The sequence below is a fragment of the Callospermophilus lateralis genome, chromosome 2 (genome assembly GCF_048772815.1).
Source record: "Callospermophilus lateralis isolate mCalLat2 chromosome 2, mCalLat2.hap1, whole genome shotgun sequence".
In the NCBI taxonomy this organism is placed as follows: domain Eukaryota; kingdom Metazoa; phylum Chordata; class Mammalia; order Rodentia; family Sciuridae; genus Callospermophilus; species Callospermophilus lateralis.
The window spans coordinates 189754539-189771901 of record NC_135306.1 but is presented as its reverse complement, the minus strand read 5'-3'; the positions used below and the strand labels follow the sequence as shown (position 1 = coordinate 189771901).

Sequence of the window (17363 nt, the reverse complement as noted above, 5' to 3'; positions counted from 1 at the left end):
CAGCCCTACTTTGTATTTTATTTAGAGACAGGGTCTCATTGAGTTGCTTAGGTCCTCTCTTTTGCTGAGGCTGGCTTTGTACTCACAATTCTTCTGCCTCAGTGCCCTAACCACTGGGATTACAGGCATGCCCCATCCCACCTGGCTGTTTTGTTGATTTCTAATGTCATTCCATTATGATAAGATGCAAGGAAATTTTTTTTTCATATTTCTATTTTTTTGTAAACTAGAATATGGTCTATATTGCAGAATGTTCCATGAATCACTGAAAAGAAAGTATATTCCGTTCTTGTTGGATGAAATATTCTATAGATGTCTGTTAAATCCATTTGATTTGTAATATTTCTCAGGTCTAAAGAGTTTTTACTGAGTTTATGTCTGCATGGTCTATCTGATGGTGATAGAGATGTGTTGTAATCACTCAAATTATTATACTGGGGTCTATCTGATGCTTCCATTGGAGTAGTGTCTTTTTCTATAATTACACACACCCATGTTTGGGGCACACTGTGGGAAGCTGTTCTCACATGTGATTGGTCTACCTCCCTGACTGGGTGTGAGGTGCTCAGACCAGCTGCTTCATAGCCTTCCCCACCCTTTCCAGGAGCAAGGGCTTGTCCGTGTGGGGGTGTGACTGACCATTGACCTGGAAACCAATCACTGACCCTGACCTTGGAATGCTGTCCCCCTCGACCTTCATTGGATGGATTTTCCTCTGAATTTATTGTTCCCCAATAAGAGCCCACTCTCTGGCGTGCTTCTTCCTCTCTCCTGCTGGTCTCTTGTGGAAACCTCACTACCGCCAGGTGCCTGGAGGCAGGAGGCAGGAGAAGCCATCTCTGAGCTGGGCAAGAAAAAGGTAAATTGAGTTTTATGGGTCTTTATTTTGATCCCACTATGTTTGGAACCTCTAGTATGAAGCTAGTGTGCTGGTCGCGTGGCAGAGCATACATATTTATAATTTCTATCCTATTGGATTTTTTTTTTACCAGTATGAAGTAAAAAAATAAAAAAAGTAGGTAAAGTATAGACATGTCAGATAAGCAAAAGCTAAGAGCCCCACCAAAGGATATTCAAGTGTCGCTCACTAGACAGAAGGAAAGTGACCCCAAACAAAAGACCTAGATGTATGAAATGAATATGTGACAAATCCAAGCCAATGTAAAGCAAGATTTTGCAGTTAAAAGGCAGAATTAAAATAGACAACAAAAGAGGCTAGTGTTGTGGCTCAGCAGTAGAGTGACTGCCCAGCACATGTGAGGGTAAGATGCTCAGCACCACATAAAAATAAATACATAAAATAAAGGTATTGTGGTCAAACTACAACTAAAAAAATACTAAAACAAAATAGACAACAAAAATATCCAGGGATCATAGTTTACAAAAGATTACTGGTATTCTAAGGCTCTTGTTTTTGGAAGAAGGGTAAAGGTACCAATTTTAGACTAGTGAGTTATACATATGTGTTATAGTATATAGGCTAACAACCAGAAGGAAAAGAAACAGGATATATAATTTACAAAAAAATAGAGGAAGATAATTTAAAAATCCGGAAATATCTAAGAGAGAACAGAGAAATAAACCGATGCTGGGAGTGGGTTTGGTACCTGGAAAGAGCACAGAGTGCAAACCAAACCAACTCTGCCTGCACCTGGCTCTGAGGCTGGAGCTCTGGACAGTTCAGCCATTGGTCAGACTCTTTAAACTCAGTGTCCCATTTGTGAAAATGGAGGACAATGGGGTCAGCAGTGGAGTCAGAAATGAGGCATGTGATTCCCCCAGCGTCGGGTCTACACACCTTCAGTATTCCATGAAAGACAGGGGAGAAGAATGAGTGAGGGAATGAGTGGCAGATCAAACAGAGGGAGAAAACAAACTAAAAAATAACATGGATTAGAGAATAGAAGTACTGGTTTCACTTCTGTTGTCTTAAAGAAGAAGTTAAGAGTCAGAGTCCACATTTTCTTCTTTGTCTTTTTGAAGTGGCCTCTTACATTGTTTCCTAGTCTGACCTTGAACTCATGGGCTCAGAGATCCTCCTGCCTCAGCCTCCTGAGTAGCAGGGAGGACAGGCGAGCATCTCTGTGCCCAGCTGAGTCAGCTTTCCTAAGCAGGATTGTGGGCAGCTGAGAAGGTCCTCAGCACACAGCTTGAGGATCAGAAAGCACATTTAGGCTCTCAACTAAAGCACACCTGCAGGTGGGGCAGGCAACCTCTGGTCCATAAAGCTAGGCGGGGCCATCCTTGCTCAGCCCAGTGCCTTGGCAGCCTTGGTTCTGGGTTCCAGTCCCAAAATTCCCCCACAGCCATTGCTGGGCTACTCTGCTTTGGGGACATCGGAGAAGACAGCTCCTTTCCAGGTAGGAGGAGAGTCCCCAATCCTGAGGGGCCACTTCAATGCCCATTGAGAAGGCCCTCCTGACTCCCACCTTGGGGTCCTGCCCACTGGTCCCCAGCTGAGACCTTACTAGGTTCCTGATGTGCTCAGATCTGAACAGACTGACTTCGCCCCATCCCCCTAGCAGGCTGTCACTTCCTTTTCCTTCTTGGCATACTCTGTGCGCTGCTCCTCTGGCTTGTTTTCCTGGCAACAAAGAAGCATGCAGATGCCGTCACCAAGAAGGTCCAGGTGGCTTGTCGGCTCTGCCCTCCTCCTGGAGCTGAGGGCGGTGGCCAGGAGCCCTCTCCACTCCCCTGTTCCACAAATGACTCACGACAGAGACACAGAGACGTCTAGCTGGTCCCAGGTTGTTTAATAGGGGACACCAATGGTCAAGATGAAGCTCAGCTTAAGGAGTCTCCTGCTGCCACCCAGACGGGCAGGAAAGAGGTCCTCGGGGCAAGTCCAGCCCGTCTTGCCAGCCCCAGATCCAGATGGTCCAGGTCGGAGGCAGTGGCTGCTGACCAGACACTGAGCAGCTCATCTGCCCTGGTCCCTGGGCTCCGGGGCCTGCCAGGGAGGGGCTTCCTCTGTCACTTGGGGTTGCTCTCAAGCACCTGCCGGACCCTCTGCATCCCTGAGAAGGAGAAGTGAGGGCTGTGAGCGCTGGTGCTGCACAGGTGGGGACCAGCAAACCCTTGCGAGCGGCGGGGACAGGCAGCTGCTCACCCAGGCGAAGCCGCTGGGGCCTGTCTGAGAAGACCACGCGGAACCAGCCGGGCTCTTTACATTCAAAGACCTTGCCGAAGGACAGCAGCACCTTATTGTCCAGAAAACGGCGCCACAGCAGCCTCTCCTCCTCAAAGGTGGCCTTGCGCAGGTACTGGAAAGGGGCGGGTAGAGGCTCAGGATACAGAGGAGACCCCCAGGGCCTCTCACCTGCTGGAAGGAGGCTTGAGCCCCGCCAGCCTGCACCCCAGCTCACCTTCCTCAGGTCAACCCAGATGAAGAAGCCTGCCCCACGACTCAGGAAGGGGACCCCTAGGGCCCTGAGCTCCTCTGAGACGTAGGTGTGGGCAGCCTTGAGCCGGGCAAGGTTTTCAGGCAGGTACACGCGGTTGATCCAGTCTGAGTGAAAGGGCAACCAAAGAGAGGTCTTCCCTCAGCCTTCTCTCCCAGGCTAGTCTCAAGAGCACAAGGTCACGGCTGATGAGACCATGGAGCCCCTCAGGCTGGCTGATGGGGTGAGGAGGAGGGAGGATCAGGAGGGGCAGGAATTCAGGGCCCTGTAAGGCCCCCCTCAACCCTGAGGGCTCCAGCTCCAGCCTCCACACGCCCAGTAGAAGCCCAGAGCACAAAGCCCCTCAGGATGCAGAGCAAACGAAAGATGTACCTGGTTACAAAGTGAGGCTTCGGAGCCACACAGACCAAGGGCTAGATCTCAGCCAGGCACTGATGGATGATCACCCATCTATGTATTCGTGTGCCTACCACCATAGGCAGGATTAGGAATGGTTCCCTCACTCCAGAAAACACCCTCATGCCACTTACAGCCACGTTGGCCTCTGCCCCACAACCTGATCTGCTTCCATCACTCTAGTTTGCCTTTTGCAAAATGTCCAGGAAGTGGAACATTATGGTATGTAATCCATTGAGACTAGCTTCCTTCACCAGCCTAATACCTCCAGGACGAATCTGTGCTGTCAGGGATCTGATTGCAGAAGCACTGCATGGTGCAGATGTGCCCATGTGGTGGTGTCTGTACCCACTCACTCAGGGAAGAACAACCGGATTGTTTCCAGCTCAATTTCCATGTGGGTTTTTGGGTGCTTGTGTGTGCACTATCTAGAGGTGGGATTGCCGGGTGGCTTGGTCAGTGTTTTTATGAGAAATTGGCAAATGGCTTCCAAAGTGGCTAAACCATCTGAATCCCCAGCAGCAATGCATGAGAGTTCCAGCTGCTCTGCCTTCTGCTCAGCCGGTGACGTCGCCTGTGTTTTTAACAATGTTATATGTTACAGTGGATGTGGGGTATGTGGTCCTTCTTTTCCTCATGATGAAGAAAATATAAGATTTTGAGCTTCTAGGGTCCTAGGGAGTTACAAATGAGACACAGCAAGAGCACCTGCAGGGCTCAGTAAATGGTGGCCATGACGGGTCCCTTGCCATCTGACCTGGCTATCTGACCCTGCCAGCAGAATACAGCCACTGATCCCTGGTGGGTCCCAGACAGACCACAACCTTTCCCCCTCTCCCTTTCAGGGCACCAAATCCAGGCAGTCACCTCGGTCCTGGAGCAGCTGTGCCACCTGGTACTGGACCAGGCCACTGAGGCCGTGATAGTGGCAGAGGGAAGCCACAGCGGTGGCCACGTCCTGGTTTTCTGTATACAGCGTGCCAACGTGGAGCCCAGACATCCCGAAGTCCTGCAAGAAGAGACAGCCGAGGCCGTGGCCACCCTCCACGAGCTGATTCCACCCACCTGTCTGCCCCCCGTCTCTCTGACTCCCCGCAGCCACCCAGACACTCACCTTGCTCATGCCCCACAGTACGTGGGTCCTCTGGGGGTCGGGCAGCCTGCAGAGGGCACAGTGTGGGAACAGAGGCAGCCAGAACCAGGGCGCCCAGGCCCATTTCCACGAACAAATGAGAAGATGGATGGACAGATCGGGTCCTGGGTCCTGGCCCTGTTTCCATCTCTCAGAACCTCTAATTCCTGTGCATCCTTTAGAGCAGGGTTAGCAAACAACAGCCTGGAAAACCTACCTGGTGTCTGTTTTCTTAAATAACATTTCATCAGGACAGAGCCACGCTCACTGGCTGACACAATGTGCATGACAGAGTTGAGCGAGAGGCCACGAGGCCTGTAAAGCCTTAATTTTATGTACCATCTGGCCCCTTAGAGGAGAAATTTGCCAACTTCTGATCTAGAATACAGCTCAAGTGTCACATCCTCAAAGACCTCCCAAGTCTCTCCAGCCAGTGGGGTACCCCAGCAGGTCATCCCAGAGCTCCCCAGAATTCTCCATTTAGCACTTGCCACCACCGAGGTCAAAATGACTACCTGGGTGTTGTGCTGCTAGGGTTTTGGGTTTATCAAAGGTTCTACATGGGAAGGGCCAAGGTCTTGGTCGTTCACTGATGTCCCCCAGCACTAGCACAGGGCCAGGCACAGAGCAGACCTCCCATAGATACTGTTCCACTGGACAAGAAGGAACGGCCAGGGAGCCAGTTTCCCATCTTCCCTCTGGAGTCCTAGGGCCCCGGGGTTGGAGGTCTCAGGGTCTCCACAGAACAATGTCAAATCCACAGATGCAGCCCAGCCACCCACCTTCTTGGGGGCCTGAGGACCCCTTGGGTCAGCTAGGTGTTAGTAGCATTGCCCTGGCCAGGTCACACCCTGTGGGTGCAGCCACAGAGAGGCCAGTGGGGCTGGCGGGTCAGCTGAGCCCAGGAGCCTCACCTTTGCAGGCTCAGGACACTGTGGAACTCCAGGGACTCCTGGAACACTGACAGCATGTAGATTTCATCCACGATCACGTGCAGCGAGTGCCTGCCGCCAGGAGAGGGCGGGAGAGAGCTGGGCCACAGGTCAGCCACATGTGCTCCCAGGGAGCAGAGTGTCCCAGCCCAGAGGGACCCGCCTACCCAGGGTGTCCAGACTCCTTTTCTCCAGGAACTCCCTTCTTTTGCCTATTTTCTCAACCAGGAAGCAACACTTACAAAGCAAAGGGGACAGGAGCTTGAAGCCCTGTCAGGGAGAGCTTGGACCTCGGGGTCCTCCCTGGAGAGGAACATTTAAGGACGAGGCTCAAGGCAGAAGGACCCACATTCAAATCTGACCAACCCTTGATGTGTCCACTCCGAGGTTCCCAGGGCTCAGATCATGAAGTGTCTATTTCTTAGGGGGGCGTTATGAGGATTAAAAGAAACAGTAAGCAAAGGGCTGGGCTGAGCAGTGAGTGAAGCCATTACTATCATGTGGCAACCCCTGTAATCCCAGCACCCAGGAGGCTGAGACAGGAGGAGGCAAGTTCAAGGTCCACCTGGGCAACTTGGCCAGACCCTGTCTCAAAATAAAACTTTGAAAAGGGCTGGAACGAAGCTCAGTGGTGGAGCACTTGCCTAGCATGTGTAAGGCCCTGGGTTCAATCCCTAGCACCACCACCACAACAACAAAGAGCTTAATTTTAAAAATAACATGGAACAGAGACAAATGGCATCCAGAAAAGCCCTACCCTCTCATTGTCGCGCTGCCAGGGAGAAGCCCGCAGTGGGGTGAGAGGGCGCAGGGCCTGCAGCAGAGCCCACCTCAGAGCCTGGATGGGCCCAGGAGCTACTGGGGGGGACTCACCTCTTGGCAAATCCCAGGAACTCCTGCAGCTCTCCCGGGGAGTAGATGTCCCCCAGAGGATTCTGGGGGTTGATGAGGATGAGGCCCTTGACCTTGACACCCTGAAACCATCCACAGGCAGGGACCTCAGCTCCTCCCCAAGGCCAGGCAGACCCACTAGATGGGGCTCATCCCTGGTGGCTCCCAGGGACGTGAGTGACCTGGGGACATGGTCAGGACCCACACGAAGCACAGTAGGACACAGAATGACATCTGCAGCACTGGGCTGACTGTGAAAAGAAAACCAACACAGAGCACAGAGGGGAATGTGCCCACGAGCCAGGAGAGGGCCTGAGTTGCAAAACTCAAGGGCACGGGTTTCAACTCTCAACTCTCCTACAGTGAACACGTGACCGCTCGGAGGTCCAAGGTAAAATCACCCAAGTAGGCAGATGGTTGAAAAGCAGATTAAAAGGAGCCCCTAGAGAAGGGGGCCCTCTGCATTTCAATCCCCTCTAAGTGAACAGGACCACCCCCTCCACCTCTCAGGAGACTCACTGACCCACAGTCCCCCTGCTCCATACTTGACCCCAGAAGCCGAGTCAGAGGCAGTGGGGAGAGGGGGACATGTTCCACGAAGCTCCCGGGTTGATTCTCTACACAGAGGCATGAGGAGTCTTGTTCCAATGGGCAGAACCTCCAGGTTCTGTGCTACCACACTACCATGTGTCCCCAGCATGGCCACCAACCAGCTCTCAGGAGATGAGCCACGGGAAGAGGGGTCCATGCTGTGTCCAGACCCACCCACTCCCAGCCCTGGTTGGACTCCATCTGCAGACCTCAGATTTAGCTCCTTGCAGGGCCGTCTCCAGCTTCTCCACCGTGAGCTGGAAGGGGCGTGTGTCCTGCCCAGTGACCTGGAAGAAGACTCACCAATGTCTCCAGCCAAATTCAGGGACCCCCAACCCTGAGTTCTCAGGTCCCTCACCCCCCATCGCCTCAGATCAGTCCCTGGAAAACAGGTGGGGCCACTTCCTCTTCCTGTCCTCCACTCCACAAGTCACATCAGGGACACCTCTTATGGCTCTCAGGTTTCCAGCAGAGGCCCACAGAGGTCTTCTGGTAGGATCCCAGGGCTTCCATGTTAAGGTCTCTGTCCCCTGTCCACACCCTTATTTTGGTGGCTGGTCCTTGGATTCTATGTGGTCCCCAGGAATCTTAGAGCCTAGAGCAGGGGACCCTCTAGGACCCAGGCAGAGGCAGCCATGTGGCAATGGAGGGCTCCAAGCCCTTTTCACAGCAGCTCCAGAGCCCTCGGCATGGCCTTCCTCCTGTGCCCACCCACAATTCAGACCCTGGAAACCCCTGGACAGAGGAAGGCCCAGGCCCACCTGGGACACAGGAACTCTCACCTCACTGTCCAGATAGACATAGGCCAGTCGGACGTTGCCATAGAGATAGATATGCTGTGTGATGCCTCCGTAGTAAGGGGTGGGGATCAGGAAAGCCTCTGGGGACAGGAACAGGCAGGACCTGTCATCCTCTGGCTGGAACATTCCCGACCCCTGGGCATCCTGGAGGATCATCTGGAGCACGTTCCAGCTCAATTCCTAAAACGCTAAAGCTCAGGCCACTGACATTGGTCCCCTTCCTAATACAGGTGCTCCTCCACTTATGGGGGTTGTGTTCGGATAATTCACATAATTCCAAAATGTCATTAAGTCAAAAGTACATTTAATCCACCTGACCTGCCAAACCTCCCATCTTAGCCACATGGCTGGCTGTGGGGGGTCCAGGATCTCGTAGCTGCCTGGGAGCTGGGCTCACTCCACTGCCTACAGTAGCAGGAAATACAGCAGCACATACCGCCAGCAAGGACAAGGACCACAGTTCAAAATCTGAAGTACAGCTCCCACTGACTGTACACGCCTTCACACTATGGTCAAGGTGAAAACCCATAAGTCAAGATCTTTTGCAATTAATGACGAACATTGCTGAGCACTTACTATGCCGGGGACTGTGCTGAACCTTTGTTGGGAAGGTCCCTTTCTTTGATTATTCTAGAAGGGGTTGGCAATTGCCTATTATATTCTGACCAGGGATCTTCCTGGTGACTATCTCTTTCTCTGTGACAGTTCCTTAACCTCTGGGCCTCAGGCTCCTCACCTGTAGGAAGGGTTTGCCATAGAAACAACCTCCCTGGAACACTGTGAGGTTAAATGAGATATTATGGATGTGGAGCCCTATGCCAAGGCCTGGAATGTAGTACGTGGTCAACAGACCCACGGCCACTACCAGTAATGGTTAAGCCATGGTGAACAGGCCTCTGTCCCCGGCAACAGACACCCCTGACCAAGGCCAGGTCTTAAGACCACGGCTTGTGCAGCAGGCCTGGCTGGCTGCCTACTCAATGGTCATCCCAGTGTCCCTCCTTGCTAAGACACGAGGGGATGGCAGGCCTTCCCCAGCCGTCGGGGACAAACTAAGTTTAGTGTAAGCCAACCCTGGCTCTCTCCTCCCCTTTGCCCAGGGACTGCTCTGGGAATGGGTTTCAGTCATTGTAGGTCAGTTCAGAGGGCTCTGTGGAGACCCTTCTGGGAAGTGCTCCCCCCACTCCCCTCCCCCGATGTGAAAGAGGTGGCACCAGGTAACCTCCTCCTGTTCCTCCTGCTCTGGGCCATGGTGTCACAGGAGGAGGCAGAAAGCCCAGAGCCAGCTCCCTCTACCCTCCCCTGGTATGGCCACGCCCTGGGAGTCTCCTCAAGCCATTGATGTGAGACCTCAGTGGCCTCCCGTATTCTATTCTAAGCACATTGGGGCAGCCCGTGAGGTCAGACAACTGGGGGTCCTGCCCGTGTAGACCCCAGTTCAGAGCAGACCCTGAGTTCACTTACCCCCCACCTCGCACAGCACCGTGGCCAGAGCAGAGAAGACAGAGGCACAGCCATTCAGAACAACCACCTGGGGGTGACATAAAGGGACAGGATGACGGAGTTCCAAGAGGGAGTGAAAACCCATAACCTCTGTCCCAGTTCAGCACAGAAGAGAGTCAGGTTCCCCCTCAGCATCCTGGGGCTCTGTCTAGACAAAACCCCTCCTCCCCTACAGCCAAAGTCATTTGAGGGGACCCTGCTCTGCATCACCTGAGCAAGACCCCAGAGCTGGTCACTCAGAGGGTCTCGCCTGAAGGTGAGGAGGCCAAGAGGGCTCAGAGCACAATGTGGGGCAGAGATTCTACCCCAACTCTAAATATCTAGGGCCAGCTGAGTGCAGTGGTGCACGTCTGCAATCCCAGCAACATGGGGGGCTGAGGCAGGAAGATCATAAGTTGAGGCCAGCCTCAGCAATTCAGTGAGACCCTAAGCAACTTCGCAAGACTCTCTCTCGAAATAAAAATAATACATAAAAAATGTAGCACCCTGAGTTCAATCCCCAATACCAAAACCTAAAAATTTTAAAAACACATCTAGGGTCAGGGGTCAAGAAGGGAGCAGGCATTGCTCATTCTGTTTTGAACCAAATCAAGATTGACGGCTGGGCTGGGGCTGGGGCTCAATGGTAGAGCGCTTGCCTAGCATGCGTGAGGCACTGGGTTCTATCCCCAGTGCCACCTAAAAATAAATAAATAAATAAACAACAAGAAAATATAAAGGTATTGTGTCCATCTACTACTAAAAAAATATTTAAAAAAATAGGCTGATCTCAATCCACCTTGCCCTTGGCCAGCCAAAAGTGGGAGCAGAGCAAAAGGAAAGAGCAGAGGAGGGGGATACTCACATTCTCTGCTTTGAGGGGTGCTGGGCTCTTGCAGTAGTAAGACAGGAACTTAGCCACTTCCTCCCAGAGGCTAGAGATCAGACAGACAGATAGGCCGTGCTTACCAGAAGGTCCTCAAACCACTGACCACCCCAAAGCTCCTCCGGGGAATTCTCAGGCCCCTGCCATTGTTTTCCCCTCATGTCCCACATGGGCATTATGCCCTGCACCTGTCCTCACTCCCAGGTACCCTCCCACATGTGCTGAGTTTTCTTTCCCTGTAGTTCTACATTTATCCTACACCCTGAGGTCATTTTGAGAACACAACACTATAATTATTAATATTACCATTTTACAGACAAAGAAACAGGTTTAGCCACTGTAATCCCAGAAACTCAGGAGGCTGAGGCATGAGGATCTGAAATTCAAGGCCAACTTCAACAATTTAGTGAAATCATCAGCAATTTGGTGAGACCTTATCTCAGAATAAAATATTAAAAAGACTGGGGAAGTAGCTCAATTGTAAAGGGTTACTGGATTCAATCCCCAGCACAAAGCAGAACAGGTCTGAAGAAATCAAGCCACTTCCTGGTAAGTACAGAACAAAAGCCCAAGCCCAGCGGCCTGTCTCCAGGGCTCACCATCCTAATCACTGTTTAAGAACATGAGCTATAGAATCAGTCTTGGGATCAAGTCCTTGGCCACTGAACCCCTCTGCTCTGGTCCTTGGTGTCTGCTCAGGTAGTAGAGCTAAGCATCAGTGTTGTCCATTACTTCCTCTCTTACAGCCAGGAAAAGCCCAGCCAGCTCCCCAACATGGGATCAAGACTGAGGTGACAGCACCCTGCTCCCTCTCCTGGCACTGTCTGTGCAAGCCACACACACCTCCCCCTCTTTTTTTTTTTTTTTTTTTTTTGGTGGCAATGTTGTATTAAGGGCACTCAACCTGAGTCCAAATTTCTGGGTTTGGTCTCAGCTCTGCCACTGAATGGCTGTGGGACCTTGGCAGAGTCACCTCACAGAGACATGGGATCTGGCTTCTATCAACTACTGACAAGAAGAACAGACTCCTCACCCAAAGGCCCTGCCTGTAGGTCAGACCCAGGTTCATGGAAACCAAACTGGGAGCTCCTGAGCCGGGAGGGGACAGGCAGGGAACCCCAGGACCACCAGGCCTCCAGAACTCCGCCCTTGGCCTTCAGCAGGCTCTCTCCACCTGCCACGCCTGATATTTGGAGCTGGACAATTCTTTGGTGGGGAAGCTGTCCTGTGCACAGTAGGTCTGACAGCAGCTCTGGCCTCTACCCACTGAAGGCCAGGAGCATCTCCACCTCCAAGTTATGACCCTCCAACCTGTGTCCAGGCCTTGCCCAACATCCCTGGGGGAGCAAAACTGCCCATGTTGAGATCCACTGTCCCACAGCAGTACTTACAACAGGTGCCCCCTCCAGTCAGGGTACTGCAGCAGGGGCGGCTCCACCCGCAGCATGTCACTCTGAGTCAGCTGGGGACAAAGAGGAGAGGGACAGGCTGAGGGATCCACTGCCTCCTGCTTCCACAGGGCAGCAGGTCCCAGAGAAACCCCCAGAGCACCAGCTTGTCCCATGCCCATTTTGCAGATGAGGAGACTGAGGATCAAAAAAGTGAGGTGACTCTGCCAAGGTCCCACAGCCATTCAGTGGCAGAGCTGAGACCCAAACCCAGAAATTTGGACTCTGGTCAAGTGCTCTTCCTACAACATTGCCACCAAAAAAAAAAAAAGTTGTGGCTTGCACAGACAATGCCAGGAGAGGGAGCAGGGTGCTGTCACCTCAGTCTTGGCTCCAACTTCTAGAAGGACTGGGGCCACTGTTCTCTGGCAGGTTTGGCTTAGTATCACGCTGTGGAAAAGGTGGCATTTTCTGGACCATCGCCTCTGTGACCAGGTGCTGGGTTAGGCCTCTAGGGCATCACAGGCCAAATGTCAAAGAAGGACTAATAACGCAGGGTCCTTGGGTGTGGGACCAGAGGAATGGGAATCAGCCACGTGTCCAGCCATTTCCCTCCTCCTGGCATCCCTCAGAGCTGGTCCAACATGGTCCCCATGGCCCACTGTGGCTTCTGAACTCTTGATACGTGGTGAGACTAAATGGAGACACTGGATTCTGAAAACTTACTATGAGGAAGTATGTAAACTATCTTGACAGCTGTTATATTGATTACATGGTGAAATGGTCATGTCTTAGTTACATGATGTAAATGAAATAAATTATTAAAATTAATGTTTCCAAGCTTTCTTTTAACTTTTTAATAGAAAATTTCAAATTGCATATGTGACTCGGCTTCTATTTTTTTTCAGTGCTGAGCTGTCTCAGGAAGAGCTGGCTTTAGGGAAAACCTGCTTTGAAGACCCTCCCTACACCCCAACCCCTGGGGCTTGGATTTTTCTCCTTTGGAAAGCTGTCCTCTGGGGAAGCATTGCTGCCTCTACAAACCCAAGCTCCAACTGGAGACCCCCTGCTCAAGGAACTGGATTATGACATCCAGGAACTTTCCAGATTTCCAGGTATCTGAAAGCTATGTTGGAATCAGTCATTTTTTTTTTCAGTTGTAGATGGACACAATACTTTTATTTATTTTTATGTGGTGCTAAGGGTCAAACCACAGAGCCACAACTCCAGCTCAGAAACAGTCTTTTGAGAATTAATTTAATATAGACCAAGCAAAGAATTATAAAAGCAAGGGAATGAGGACGTGAACATAGTCACTTCCCGCTTGTCCTGCGCTGTGCTGCCACCCCACTCTTGGGGTCACGTTCTATATGGTGGGAATACAAATGAGCTTGGGCCACCATATCTCTCTTCCAATCCTGCTGAGCCAGGATGGCACACCTGGAGCTTGAAATTGGTAATGGAAATTACCAAAGTCACGAATCAGGACTTTGGGTTCCCCTGAAGGGCACAGTGGCACAGGCCTCTAATTGGGAGCCTGAGGCAGGATTGAGAGTTCAAGGCCAGTCTCAGAAACTCATCAAGGTCCTAAGCAACTCAGGGAGACCTTGTCTCTAAATAAAATATAAAAAGGGCTGGGGATGTGGCTCAATGGTTAAGCACCCCGGGTTCAATCCCTGGTACAAAGAAAAAAAAAAAGTTCAGCACTGAGTCCCCTGGAGTGAGGGACCCAACACAGCAGGAGGGACCAAAGGGGCAAAGCCTGAACTGATGAAGAATCAGGATCACAGGGAAGTGATGGGCCTAGATCACCCAGAGAGTGGTTCCCAAGGCAACTTGGGTCCCCTGACTCCCTGGCCAGGCCAAGAGCCCACAGCAGGTCCTTTAGGGACAAGTGTTCCAAAGAAGGTTTCCCCTGGACTCACCCGCCTGGACAGCAGGTCAAAGCAGAGTTTGTTCTCACTGATGCCCAAGTTAATGACGCCCTGGAGAGGAGAGGAACGGGGCCATGTGAGCATGGCAGAGGAGTGCCCGCGAAAGGCGCCCACAGCGTCAGCAAACGGGGAGCTCTGCCACCCTGCCCTCCCGCCACCCCTCCTGGTCTCACTCCAGCCCTGCCCCCCTTGGCCTCAGGCTCTCTCTTCCCCTTTCTAAAGTTCTGCTCAAGTGCCATCTCCTCCAGGAAGCCTGCCCCCAATCCCACCTAGAAGGGCTTTTTCTTCTCTGGGTTCCCTGGCTCCTAATCTGTCACCCTCTAGAGCACTGCTCACTGTTTGCTCCAGGCCATGGGGACAGAGTCCACGCTCCACTCCCTGCTGCAGGCCAACTCCCCAAAGATGCACACCCAGGACGTCACAGTATCTCTCAGGAGCTTAGCAGAATCCACACATGTTTACAGGATGAAAGAATGTACACAGAGAACTCTGTTCTCCAGGATCAGAAACCAGGTGGAGGTCAGGGAGAATGAGCCTCGGCGACATGCAGTGGCACACACCTGTGATCCCAGCACCTCGGGAATCGGAGGCAGGTGGATCGCATGTTCATAACCAGCCTCAGCAACTTAGAGAGGCCCTAAGCAACTCAGTGAGACCCTGTCTCTGAATAAAATACCAAAAGGGGCCAGGGATGTGGCTCAGTGGTTAAGCACCTCTCAACTCAATGCCCAGTAATTCCCCACTGAGCTCCTTTATGCGGATGCACCACCTGGTTTACACAGTGACATCTCTGAGGACAGAGGCTCTGTGTCTGCATTAGCCTGGACCTTATCTGAGCACTTGGGATTAAAAGGAACACTGGCTAAAGTGTAGTCATTGGTGGTGGGTAATATGTAACTTTTGGGGTAATTAAAGATGACAGCAGAGAGGGGCAGGCACCCCTTTGTCTGCCACCCTTCTGTGTCTGCACCTTCCCTGTGTGTCTGTGTCTGTCCTTTGTGGGCCTCCCCCACAGGTGTTCCCCACAGGTGTTCCTTTACATACACCTGATCCCCACCCCAGAAGGCCTTTATTCTCATAGGAGACAAATGATGGGAGGCCTAGCCCAAGCTCTCCCTTAGAGTCCCCAGAGACACAGGGCCGCCCTCTGCCCTGCCCCGCACCTCCCCGCCCCCCAGCTGACTACTGACCTTTGCATTAAGGGAAGCAAAAGGGAGTAAAGGAAGAAGGAAAGATGAAAAAATAGACCTGGAATGAGCAGAGATGAAGACACCTCAAAGGCCGTGATCCCCCCCTGGGGGACAAACAGCCAATGCACCTGCAAACCCTGACAGCTCTGCCTTCCAAATACACGCACAGTCCACCCGCTGCCAAGCTCCACTGCGGAGATCCTGGCCCAACCCCATCACCACGCCAGCTTCTCCACTTCCTGTCTTCCCCACTCCCTCACCTATCGTCCAGCCTCATGCACAGTCCAAGGCATCTCTTAAAAACAGAAATCAGGCCATATCACATCTCCCTGCAACACCTCCTTGCCCACTTGATCCAAAATGAGAAGGATTGCTGTGACCCGTGACACCCATGGGACCTATGACCACACCACCTCATGACCTTCAAACCTCACAGCTTCATTGCAGACCAATGGTCCCTTTCTGTCCCTTGAATCATCCAGCATGGTTCCCCCCTGGGCTCTTCCCCAGGTACAACATGGCTCACTGCTGTTTGGTGAGCAGCCTCTACAGTGGCTCCCAGGGATCCCCACCTCCTGCTCTTCACACCCTCGAATGTGGGCTGGACCTAGCGACTCATTTCTGATGAACAAAATAAAACATGTGAACGTGATGGGATGCCACTTCTGAGACTGGGTAATACAGAGTCCGTGGCCTCCATCTTGGGAACACCTGGCCTCATTCTCCTGGTCATTTGCCCTGGAAAAACAGCTGCCAGGTAGGAAGTGGGCTGGCGGGAAAGCCCCTGTGGAGGGAAATGAGGCCCTCCAGTCACCAGGTGAGTAAGCTTGGAAATGGCACCTCCCCACCCTCTCCCTGGCCCTCCCCCAGGAGATGTCACCACAGTCCCCAGCTTCAGGGTAACTCCACAGAAGATCCTGACTGTGAGGCACCCACCAGGATTCCAGAACTGAAACTCTTCCTACCTGAATTTCTGAGATTTGAAGGAATTTGTTACAGCAATTCATGGCTAATACCACCTCTCACCCTTTTTTTTTTTTTTTTTCGGGTTTCTGTCCAAATGTCACCTCATTAAAGTAGCTTTCTGTGACCACTTTTATTGAATAGCAACATTACCACTATTCTCTATCCACCTCACCTGCTTTATTTTTCTTTACAGCTATTATAACCTTATATTATATAGAGATGCTTTTGTCTGTTCACTGTCTTCCCACCCAGAACATAAATGCACACAAGAGAAAAACTTTCTTCTTGCTCACTGTTAAAAATGCCAGCACCTACAAGAGCGGCTGGTACCTGGGTGCTGCTGAAGAAATAAAGATTATTAAAGGGTAATTTGTGCAGCTCTCTGATCTGTGCAGGTATTACTAACAGTAATAACAGGTTAGTAATACCTCATAATAATTGGGCAGATAATATCAATATAATAGCAGCAACATTTATTTCCTGTACCCCAGAGCAAGCCCTGGGCTAATCTCATCATAAATCCCATTTAGTCTCCACTCTTCTGCAGCAGGTATAATTACCCCATTTTGGAGATGAGCAGAGATTGAAAGAAATGAAACCATCCTGCACTGAACCCAGCTCTGTCCTAGCTCCAGAGTTGAAGGGTTGGGGGTGGGGACAGCTCGGGGGTTGAACACTTGCCTGGCAGGAGGGAGAGCTTGATCCTAACCCCAGCCCCACAAAAAGAAAACAAAATCAAGGTGAATAGTTGTCAGGCTATCCACGCAGGAACACTCTACAGCTCTTGAACTCTTCCTTCACAAGTCCGTGTCACCTTAAATAAATAGGAGGACACTATAATAGGCTCCTGCTTATGGGCCTCTAGGACCTCCATCAGAAGACCTCCTGGAGGCAGTGGACCGAGATTTTACCCTACAGGTGCCAGCTGGGTGCTGCCCAGCATTCAAGGAAGGTACCCACCCCGCAGTTCCCTCTTGGGCCCGGGAAGGGCTTTGCTCACATTGGGGTTCTTGTCCTCATCATACTCATCCCTGTGGTAGGTCCAGTAGTCCTCCTCAGCCGAGTCCCAGAACCATTTGATGACTCGGCCTCTGGAGGACAGGCAGGAGCTGGCAGAGGAGAACATGGCGATGGGATCACCATCCACAGAGCTCCGGCAGCTTCAGCTCTGCTCTTCTGGAGTATTCTCCTTCCACGTCACCCCGACAATATCAGCCCATGTCCTGGGTGGAGGGCAAGCCCAGACAGGTGGCAGGCTCCCTGCATTCCTTCTGAGGAAGGGGGAACATCTGCCAAAGACAGAAGCGCTCAGTGCCCAGGGCTGCTCAAGGCCTTGGGGAGCACCACCCAGAAAAACAGTCAGTTACTATCCCC

General features: G+C 51.9%; 1 protein-coding gene across 1 annotated transcript; it reads right to left on the bottom strand.

The window, feature by feature from the left end:
- Nucleotides 1-2816: 2816 nt before the first annotated feature.
- LOC143641371 (1-aminocyclopropane-1-carboxylate synthase-like protein 1) lies at nt 2817-17115 on the bottom strand. The gene is given in 15 exon segments (XM_077108600.1): nt 2817-2988; nt 2991-3017; nt 3110-3263; nt 3366-3508; nt 4665-4806; nt 4912-4957; nt 5844-5933; nt 6735-6835; nt 7553-7630; nt 8126-8223; nt 9608-9674; nt 10491-10560; nt 11903-11973; nt 13825-13884; nt 16990-17115. Coding segments are annotated over 15 exon segments (1341 nt in total). The 3' UTR covers nt 2817-2920.
- Between the last annotated feature and the right edge of the window lie 248 nt (nt 17116-17363).